The 11,553-nt window shown below is 45.5% G+C and overlaps 1 protein-coding gene across 4 annotated transcripts in view; it reads right to left on the bottom strand.

Annotated features, from left to right (window-relative positions):
* LOC130277234 (golgin subfamily B member 1-like) overlaps positions 1-11,553 on the bottom strand; it is a 108,421-nt gene that overhangs the window by 8,092 nt on the left and 88,776 nt on the right. For all 4 annotated transcript variants that reach the window (XM_056527694.1, XM_056527695.1, XM_056527696.1 and 1 more), the window contains exons 22-25: positions 10,886-11,037; positions 8,740-8,884; positions 2,941-3,093; positions 1,567-1,719 (exon numbers count right to left, since the gene is read on the bottom strand). In XM_056527694.1, coding sequence (XP_056383669.1) covers positions 1,567-1,719; positions 2,941-3,093; positions 8,740-8,884; positions 10,886-11,037 — 603 coding nt within the window. The remainder of the gene's footprint in view (positions 1-1,566; positions 1,720-2,940; positions 3,094-8,739; positions 8,885-10,885; positions 11,038-11,553) is intronic.

The raw sequence follows: 11,553 nt of genomic DNA, 5'->3' as shown, positions 1-11,553 counted from the left end.
AAGGATTTTTTGAGTACTCAGCGTAAAATCTTGCCAAATGTATAGGGAGACACAGCCCCACCCATGGTCATGGAGACAATTCCTTTTTGTTATGTGGAGCGCGAGCGAGTCGGTTTGCCGGTCCGTGGCACTTTAGTGGCTGTGCACCACCTCTTTGATGCTTCAGTCCAGATGAAAACACCATTTTATAACTTTTGAAAGCACGGTCAGCTTGACCAGAGGTAACCATGGTTTTATTGCCCCAACATAGACCACAGTGTCTGCAGCATGTAACCTGATCTAGAGCTGACAGATTCCCTTTAATATGGCAAGGAGCTGTTTCAGTCCCAGTATGTCTAAAACATTAAAGCGCAACGGTCATGGAATTTTAGTGTAATAACCTTTAGCCTTTGTACTGTGTGCAGGTGTTGAGTACAGCAATTATTTTACCTCATATTTGGCGGCTTTCGTGACGCTAAAAAGTGCTTTTAATCAAAGCCACTGACTGTCGGATAGGCGTGGTGCAAGGTATGCGATGCCCCGCCCACTTTGTATCTCAGTGTTGGGACCGCTGTGTGATTGACACACAGGTCGCAGCGCATGCGCCCTTCAACTAATGTAACGTGCGCGCTGCTGCGTGTCATCCAGCAAGCGCTCGCTCCTCCAGCGAGCGCCCGCGCTCTCTGCACCTAGCCCTGCGCAGGCGCACTGAGGAGGATGACGGTGGCGGGAGCGAGCGCTTGCTGGATGACACGCAGCAGCGTGCACGTTACATTAGTTGAAGGGCGCATGCACTGGGGGCTGTGTGTCAATCACACAGCGGTCCCAACACTGAGATACAAAGTGGGCATGTGGGTGGGCGTGGCGGCGGCGGGGCATCGCGTACCTCGCACCACGCCTATCCGACAGTCAGTGGCTTAGATTAAAAGCACTTTTTAGCATCACGAAAGCCTGCAAATACGAGGTAAAATAATTGCTGTACACAACACCTGCACACAGTACAAAGGCTGCAGGTTATTACACTAAAATTCCATGACAGTTGCGCTTTAAAGGGGTAGTCCACTGGAAAACATATTTTTCTTTTTCATGTTAGTGTCATTGAGGGACACAGGCACAATGGCCTTTGGCTGTCCGAGCATGCTGGGAGTTGTAGTTTTGCAACAGCTGGAGACAAACTGTTTTTAAATCACTGTCTTAGGGTCTATGCACACTACAGAATTTCCACCCTGGAGTTTGACTTCAATGGCGACCAGACATTACCGATCCCCATAGCCAGCAATGCATTTCGCTCGGTATTCCGCCGAAAGAATGAACATTGTTCATTCACTTGGCTGCTGAATCTCGGCGGATGAAATTCTATATTGTGCACTGTACATTTGAATCCCATTGACAGCAATGGAACTCTACTGCAGAATTCTGCTGGGAAATACCATAGTGTGCACAGGGCCTTATACTTTGGAGCCCCTCCCCCTATAAATTAGGACCCCAAAAAGATCCAGGTCCACAAATCCAGATGTTCATGGATAAATCCACGTTCTCTAGTCTTTTTGTGGATCTCACAGGTGTGTAATAGACTCTGGATCTCACCTGGTTTGTGACCCGAGTGATCGGAAGGTCTCTTTGGAGCTTGTAATACTGATTCTGCAGGTCGGTGTATCTCATCTGCGTATCTTTCAATCCCTGCGATACACTCTTGAGCTGAGAAGACAAAACGCTGTTCACCTCCACGGACTCCATGGCCTAGAGAGAGGAAAAAAAGGACGTCACCTACTGGTACGGGAGAAGAATGACACTTGTGCTATTGTGTATTAGTGGCTGCTAATGACTGGCCTATTTTATCATTGTTCTCTATGGAGGAAGGGCAGCATAATAACACACAATATATATATATCAGGCATGACGGGCAGCATAATAACACACAATATATATATATATATCAGGCATGACGGGCAGCATAATAACACACACAATATATATATAAGGCATGACGGGCAGCATAATAACACACTATATATATATAAGGCATGACGGGCAGCATAATAACATACACAATATATATATATAAGACATGATGGGCAGCATAATAACATACACTATATATATATATATATATATATATATATATATATATAAGGCATGATGGGCAGCATAATAACACACTATATATATATATATATATATATATATGGCATGATGGGCAGCATAATAACACACACTATATATATATATGGCATGACGGGCAGCATAATAACACACACAATATATATATATATAAGGCATGACGGGCAGCATAATAACACACACAATATATATATATATATATATATATATATATATATATGGCATGACGGGCAGCATAATAACACACACAATATATATATATATATATATGGCATGACGGGCAGCATAATAACACACACAATATATATATATATATATATATATATATATATATGGCATGACGGGCAGCATAATAACACACAATATATATAAGGCATGACGGGCAGCATAATAACACACAATATATATATATAAGGCATGACGGGCAGCATAATAACACACTATATATATATAAGGCATGACGGGCAGCATAATAGCACACTATATATAAGGCATGACGGGCAGCATAATAACACACTATATATATATATATAAGGCATGACGGGCAGCATAATAACACACTATATATATATATAAGGCATGACGGGCAGCATAATAACACACTATATATATAAGGCATGACGGGCAGCATAATAACACACTATATATATATAAGGCATGACGGGCAGCATAATAACACACTATATATATATATATAAGGCATGACGGGCAGCATAATAACACACAATATATATAAGGCATGACGGGCAGCATAATAACACACAATATATATATATGGCATAAGTCATGCTATTCACTAGGATAAAATACCACGTGGCAGGATGTGTTATCCTCGCTCACCTTCGTATTCAGCTGCTGTATTATCAGGTCTCGCTGTCGTATTTCATGTAGGTATCGCTGCATTTCATTCTTTGTCTGTTCTTTATCTTCCAAAGCCAGGTTTCCTTTCCCGGTGGCTGCGGGGCTCCCCGCCAGAGCCATTCTCTCCACACCCTGAACAGATAACGCACAAGACTTAGAAGAGTATTCCTGCTGGCAATAATGGCTGTCCTAATGCTATTTATAGGTTGGGACAATCCCTATTCGATCATATGGGTTATATAGGTAGGGGGCAGCGATCATATTTAAGTGGCTGTTTATTGTAAGATAATGTTTTTAACTCCTTTTTACCCTGTTCTGTACTATTACATAGTGCACAAAGTGATAGTGTTTCTGTGCCCGTATACACCGCTCTGACAGCTGGGATCAGAGATAACTCTGATCTCTGCCATTCAACCCCTGCAGTGGTCAAAGCAGACTGCAGCATCAAAGTCAGTGATTACCAACCAGACTGTCTCCAACCGTTGCAAGACTACAACTCCCAGCATGCCCGGACAGCCGAAGGCTGTCCGGGCATGCTGGGAGTTGTAGTTTTGCAACAGCTGGAAGTAGCCTGGTTGGGAAACACTGATCTAAGACGGTAGGACATCATTGGAACCCCCCCACACACACTGTGCACAGGGTTCTTATAGGTTTCTATGGCTGCCATAGGCCTAATCCTAACCCCCTACCAGAGGTTTAAGATACTGGAGTACAAGGGGGGAATGATCACATGGTAAAGTCCAATGGCAGGCTTAAAAACTAATGTTAAAAAAAAAAAAAAAAAAAAAATTGTTTTTAGTTGAACAAAAAAAAAAAGTTCTAATAAGTGAAAAAACTTTTTTTTTTACATAGGATGCATTCACACCACGATTTGGGGGCATAAGGCAGCCGGATCCGGCTGGAGAATTACATTTCTTGAGGACAAAGGGGCGTACCTGTACGCCCTTGTTTTGGTCCCCTTCAATGACGCGTGCTCAGGAGCTGAGCGCGGGTCATAGCTATGTGCCTGTGGCTAATGTCGGACATCATCATTTACTCCTTTGATTGCGGCGTCTAAATTGTTAAAAGAAAAGAAAAAAACACTTCCCGACTGCTTAGTGGTGCTGATCAATATCTATATATACCGTATTTTCCGGCATATAAGACGACTTTTCAACCCTGGAAAGTGTTCCCAAAAGTCGGGGGTCATCTTATACGCCGGGTGCTGCAGTTGGCCGGGACTGCCAACTGCAGCACCAGCCCTGTTGGACCCACCCGCATCCCCCCGATTTATTTACTATGTCTCATTCAGGACATCCCTGTGTCCCGGAAGATCTTTTCGGGACACAAGGATGTCCCGGTTACCTTTCTGCAACCCCGCGTCAACTTTTAAAGGAAAACTGTCAGCTTGCCCCCCCCCCCCCCCCCCCGCACTAACCAGCGGTACTGGCTGATAATGCGGGAAACGCTGGTCAGTTTGATGCCTACTGTGCCCGGATCCGCCCCGCCGAAATCTTCGTTTTTCTGTATATGCTAATTAGGTGCTAACTAGCACAGGCGGGGTAATTGGCACTCTGACGTCAGCGGCCGCAGCGTGCCAAGATCATCAATATTTCTCCCCTCAATCCGCCTCTCCCTCTTCATTACAGAGCGGGACCACTGGTTAGTGCGGGGGGGAGCAAGCTGATAGTTCTCCTTTAAAAACGCTGGAGGTAGCGCACACAGGGACGTCACTGATGTCCCGTGCGTGCGCCCATAGAAACAGCAGAGTAGAGCGGTGCAGCGAGGACGCGCGCATGTTAAGTTACCAGCCGCACGGCATCTTCGGTGCTCCAACCTCTATAGGCCATAGCAGTAGATCGTGACCCCGGACCGGAGGAGCGGTGGTCGGAACATTGAAGTTTGGCAGTACACAGACATACAGCCTCCAGCCATACACTGTATATGGCTGAAGGTTGTATGTCTGTGGTGACCACTGCCAACCTAATATGGGAGGAACTACAACCTAATGTGGGGGGAACTATAGGATCCAAAGGATAGGGGATAAGATGCCTGATCGCGGGGGTCCCGCCGCTGGGGACCCCCGTGATCTTGCACAGCTGTCACGCCCCTTCCCGTAGGCTTGCATTGAGAGGCGGAGCATGACTTCACACGGGGGCGGAGGCGTGACGTCACACACCGTCGGCCCTGTGGTCGCCGGGAATCAGACCCGGAGCCAACACTCTCTGGGGACTGATTATATACGGGGTGCCGCGTGCAAGATCCCGGGGGTCCCCAGTGGCAGGACTCCCGCGATCAGGCATCTTATCCCCCTATCCTTTGGATAGGGGATAAGATGTCTAAGCACCGGAGAACCCCTTTAAGAGATGTTCACCCAGACCAGTGTTTCCCAACCAGGGTGTCTGCAGCTGTTGCAAAACTACAACGCCCAGCATGCCCGGACAGCCTTTGGCTGTCCGGGCATGCTGGGAGTTGTAGTTTTGCAACAGCTGCAGACACCCTGGTTGGGAAACACGGACCCAGACATTGTATGTCAAATATGCATTGTGTTTTATAAGTGCATCTAGAGGTCAGCAGGTTAGAAGAATGGAACCTGTTAATATAGCCTAATAGGGGACACTGAAAAACGACGCACTTTCTATTATCCCTCTCAACCGCGCTGTTTTTGTGAAACATTATTTTTAATTGATACGGTAGTAAGGGTATTCGGTGCACTGGGGGTGTAACTTTACCCCTTGGTGCACCAATCTGCCCGCCCACTGATGTAGCAGCACCAACTTGTGAATATTCATTCGACCCTCTGTAGTGATGTAACTCAAGGTCGCTCATTACTGCAAAGGGCCACATGAATATTCACAAGGAGGCGCTGTTACTTCAGAGGGCGGGCAGATCGGCGCACCAAGGGGTAAAGTAACACCCCCCCCCCCCCCCCCAATGCACCGAACACCATCATAAGCATATCAATAAAATATAATGTTGCACAAAAACAGTGCGGCGGAGAGGGATAATAAAAAGGTGCGTTGTTTATCAGGGTCCCCTGCCCTTTTAGCCCATATTAGCAGGTTATATTCCTTTACCCCAGAGGAAAGCATTATTTTCAAATCAACTGGTGCCAGAAAGTTAAACAGATTTGTAAATTACTTCTATTTAATAATCTTAATCCTTCCAGTACTTATCAGCTGCTGTATGCTCCAGGGGAAGTTGTGTAGTTCTTTCTGACCACAGTGCTCTCTGCTGACATGTCTGTCAGAGTCAGGAACTGTCCAGAGGAGGAGAGGTTTGCTATGGGGATTTGCTTCTGCTCTGGACAGTTCCTGACATGGACAGGAGGTGTCAGCGGAGAGCGCTGTGGTCAGACTGGAAATAACTACACAACTTCCTGTTGAGCATACAGCAGCTGATAAGTACTGGAAGGATTAAAGGGGTACTCCGGTGGAAAACTTTTTTTTTTTTTTTTTTATCAACTGGTGACAGAAAGTTAAACAGATTTGTAAATTACTTTTATTAAAAAATCTTAATCCTTCCAGTACTTATTAGCTGCTGAATACTACAGAGGAAATTCTTTTCTTTTTGGAACACAGTGCTCTCTGCTGACATCACGAGCACAGTGCTCTCTGTTGACATCTCTGTCCATTTTAGGAATTGTCCAGAGCAGCGTATGTTTTCTATGGGGATTTTCTTCTTCTCTGGACAGTTCTTAAAATGGACAGAGATGTCAGCAGAGAGCACTGTGCTCGTGATGTCAGCAGAGAGCTCTGTGTTCCAAAAAGAAAACCATTTCCTCTGTAGTATTCAGCAGCTAATAAGTACTGGAAGGATTAAGATTTTTTAATAGAAGTAATTTACAAATCTGTTTAACTTTCTGGCACCAGTTGACTTAAAAAAAAAAATGTTTTAATAGAAGTAAATAACTAACCTGTACAATTTTCTGATTTGAAAACATTTATTTTTTTCCCCTCCGGAGTACCCCTTTAAGGGGTATTTCCTGGAGGATATGCCATTACTTTTGTAATCTGTGGGGTCGCACCTGCAGGACCCCAACCAATCCTGAGAATGAAGGGGCTGCAGAGCTAATTCTATACTGCGGTCACCTTCACAGTCTTTCCCATCCCAGTGGCATCCAGCCGCCCAGCTGGGCAAGTAACTGCAGTCACATGCATCCGGAGGCTGCGGAAAAACATTGAAGGGACCCTTTAATTCTCATAATTGGTAAGAGTCGCTGATTCTAAAGATATGCCATCTCTTGTAATGGAAATGATCCTTTAAAGCAGTGTTTCCCAACCAGCGTGCCTCCAGCTGTTGCACAACTATAACTCCCAGCATGCCCAGACTGCCTATGGCTGTCTGGGAACAATAGAGGGTAGTCTCTTCTAGATCAGTGTTTCCCAACCAGTGTGCCTCCAGCTGTTGCAAAACTACAACTCCCAGCATGCCCAGACTGCCTATGGCTGTCTGGGAACAATAGAGGGTAGTCTCTTCTAGATCAGTGTTTCCCAACCAGTGTGCCTCCAGCTGTTGCAAAACTACAACTCCCAGCATGCCCAGACTGCCTATGGCTGTCTGGGAACAATAGAGGGTAGTCTCTTCTAGATCAGTGTTTCCCAACCAGTGTGCCTCCAGCTGTTGCAAAACTACAACTCCCAGCATGCCCAGACTGCCTATGGCTGTCTGGGAACAATAGAGGGTAGTTTCTTCTAGATCAGTGTTTCCCAACCAGTGTGCCTCCAGCTGTTGCAAAACTACAACTCCCAGCATGCCCAGACTGCCTATGGCTGTCTGGGAACAATAGAGGGTAGTCTCTTCTAGATCAGTGTTTCCCAACCAGTGTGCCTCCAGCTGTTGCAAAACTACAACTCCCAGCATGCCCAGACTGCCTATGGCTGTCTGGGAACAATAGAGGGTAGTCTCTTCTAGATCAGTGTTTCCCAACCAGTGTGCCTCCAGCTGTTGCAAAACTACAACTCCCAGCATGCCCAGACTGCCTATGGCTGTCTGGGAACAATAGAGGGTAGTTTCTTCTAGATCAGTGTTTCCCAACCAGTGTGCCTCCAGCTGTTGCAAAACTACAACTCCCAGCATGCCCAGACTGCCTATGGCTGTCTGGGAACAATAGAGGGTAGTCTCTTCTAGATCAGTGTTTCCCAACCAGTGTGCCTCCAGCTGTTGCAAAACTACAACTCCCAGCATGCCCAGACTGCCTATGGCTGTCTGGGAACAATAGAGGGTAGTCTCTTCTAGATCAGTGTTTCCCAACCAGTGTGCCTCCAGCTGTTGCAAAACTACAACTCCCAGCATGCCCAGACTGCCTATGGCTGTCTGGGAACAATAGAGGGTAGTCTCTTCTAGATCAGTGTTTCCCAACCAGTGTGCCTCCAGCTGTTGCAAAACTACAACTCCCAGCATGCCCAGACTGCCTATGGCTGTCTGGGAACAATAGAGGGTAGTTTCTTCTAGATCAGTGTTTCCCAACCAGTGTGCCTCCAGCTGTTGCAAAACTACAACTCCCAGCATGCCCAGACTGCCTATGGCTGTCTGGGAACAATAGAGGGTAGTCTCTTCTAGATCAGTGTTTCCCAACCAGTGTGCCTCCAGCTGTTGCAAAACTACAACTCCCAGCATGCCCGGACAGCCTTTGGCTGTCCGGGCATGCTGGGAGTTGTAGTTTTGCAACAGCTGGAGGCACACTGGTTGGGAAACAATGCTTTAAAGAAATGTGGGCCAAGTGGCCTCATCCTGGTGCAAGTGCACGGGGATTCACACAGGCTTCATTGTTTGTTTCCATATTTAGAGGGCACTTACCTTCTCCTTGTGCATCTTATCATTCTGCCGTGCAGGTTCTTGGATCTTCTGGAGCTCTACAATCTGACGGTCTTTCTCGGCAATGACCGTGCCGAACTGGTGCCGAACAGCTTCTGCTTCAGCCACAAGGACATTCTTTTCGACCCTTGGTGTAAAAAGCGGGAAGGAAAAATTGAAAGTTAGGCAACATAAGCTGGAAATATCAAGGTGTCATCCACCTTCAATGGGGGTCAGCTGAGCATCTGGTAGACGGCTATTACTGTGCCACCCTTGGGAGTGGGCTATCTGCCTTGAGAATATTGACATTCAACAATTCACCGTCTGGTTTGCATTTCCCTGTAAGATAAGCGACACTGTATGTATGGCAGCCACTTACAGAACATCAATTCCAGACTTACCTTAAAGGGTTACTCCGGTGGAAAAACTTTTTTTTTTTTTTTATCAACTGGTGCCAGAAAGTTAAACAGATTTGTAAATTACTTCTATTAACAAATCTTAATCCTGAATACTACAGAGGAAATTCTTTTCTTTTTGGAACACAGAGCTCTCTGCTGACATCACGAGCACAGTGCTCTCTGCTGACATCTCTGTCCATTTTAGGAACTGTCCAGAGCAGCATATGTTTGCCATGGGGATTTTCTCCTACTCTGGACAGTTCCTAAAATGGACAGAGATGTCAGCAGAGAGCACTGTGCTCGTGATATCAGCAGAGAGCTCTTGTGTTCCAAAAAGAAAAGAATTTCCTCTGTAGTATTCAGCAGCTAATAAGGACTGGGAGGATTAAGATTTTTGTTATAGAAGTCATTTACAAATCTGTTTAACTTTCTGGCACCAGTTGATTTAAAAAAAAAAAGTTTCCCACCGGAGTACCCCTTTAAGTATAAGGGCATTTTAGAGTAGGTCCATGAAACCGATACAAAAGTAGTAGGCCAATATTTCTCCAAGTGGGGGTTTAGGTAACCATAGGCTTTTAATATGTAGTCTGAGGAGTTCTCAATTGTGCTTGTTATTAATTAGGGCTACAAACCACAAAGCCTGAGACTGACTCTTACATCCTGCAGCACAATGTTCCTGAAGGGTTGCCATCTAAAAGGTTGGATTGTTTGCCAGTCAGGTTCCTGTCCCAATAGAAAACTGAAGACCCAAGGCTGTCAACTTCAGCAAACATCAATGAACAAGCACCAATTTTAAAGGGGTTGCCCAAGGTATTGCTACAAAAAAAACAAAAAAACCCTATACTTACCATTCTCCGGTCTTCTGCTGGTCCCCAGCAACTCCTGTCCGGCTCCATTAAGCCACCTGATCTTTTGTCTTCTTCCGAGATGAGAACTTGTTGCAGGACCTGTCCGCTCAGCCAATCACTGGCCTAGACAGGACACCACTGTGGCAATTGGCTGCGCCAGCAGGTCCTGCACCAAGTGCTTATTTCAGAAGCAGGAAGAAGACAGGAGAGCTGTGGGGGACCAGGGATAGGCAAGTATATGTTTTTATTATTTTTTTTCCCACCACCAGTAGGATAAAAATGTTTTAGCAAAAGGTTGGCTAACCCCTTTAAGCTGAAAACTTAAAGGGAAAATGGTCATCCTTCTTACCCGCACTAAACCCAATACACCGGGTGAACAGGAGACCAATGCAGGGTCTCTGACTAACATGAATACCTTCAGTCTGGCACCCGGTCCCTCTGAAGATCGGCTTCTATCTTCACTAAATTGCGCACTGGAGGCGGGCACACCGGCTGAATTTGAATACTCATGGTTGCTGGTCACGTGAGCCTACTGAGCGTTCACATGACCAGCGACCATAAATATTCAAAATTCACCCGGCGAGGCTGCCTCCAGCACGCAATTCAGCGAACATAGAAGCTGTTCTTCAGAAGGACCAAGCGCCGGAGTGCAGGTATGTATGATAGTCAGAGACCCTGCATCGGTCTCCTGCTCACCCGCACTATAACCCGGTGTATTGGGTTTAGTGTGGGTGAACAGGATGACCATTTTCCTTTAATGATTATGTGGCAGGAGATATGGAGCCCTACCTAACATGCACTTTTTAAGTATAAAAAAAAAAAGGAAGGAGCATAATATCCCTGCATCTATATCTAGCTTTACAGGAATAGGATCAGGGCAAACCGATATCCATCAAATCGTACCTAAGCTCGGATAGCTCGTACTGGTATCCAGTAATCTCTTTCTCCAGTTTGTCTTGCACAGACTTGGCCTCTAGCAGTAGCCTCTCCAACTCCTGAATCCTCGTCCTCAGTTTTTGAGATTCCGATGTTGAATTATTGATTAGTTCCGTCACCTAGCAAATAACCAAATGTACTGATAAGTAAATAGAAAGTCTTCAAGTCTTGTAGTAGATAAAATATGCAAACAACATGCATCACTTTTGACCAGAACATGCCTGAAGCTGCAGTAAGACACCGTTTAGACAATGCATTATTCATTGGTCTGTGTATAAAGTATATTTTAATAAAGATGTGTAACCAAATTGCACTGATTGCCTATACTGGAATATGATCCATACATGACATGACTGCTCTAAGAACTACAGTGGGGGTCTGTAACGTGGCAAACTACCACTCCCAGTACACCATGACTGGTCATATTGGGAGTTGTGGTTTTCTAATAGCTGGAGAGCTGCGGGTTGTAGACCGAAGAACCCGAAAGTGATCCTAAACACATAGATGTCCAATGTTTCACGTATACGTCAAAATATGTCCAAAGTATACGTCAATAGATGCTAAAAACAGATGTTGCTCTATGCCGTACAGCAGAATCCGTTTCCCGTTCACTTCATTAAAAAAATTGCAACATA

This window comes from Hyla sarda, chromosome 6 (assembly GCF_029499605.1).
Source record: "Hyla sarda isolate aHylSar1 chromosome 6, aHylSar1.hap1, whole genome shotgun sequence".
Taxonomy (NCBI): domain Eukaryota; kingdom Metazoa; phylum Chordata; class Amphibia; order Anura; family Hylidae; genus Hyla; species Hyla sarda.
The sequence above is the reverse complement of the archived record's forward strand: the minus strand, read 5'-3'. Positions and strand labels throughout refer to the sequence as shown.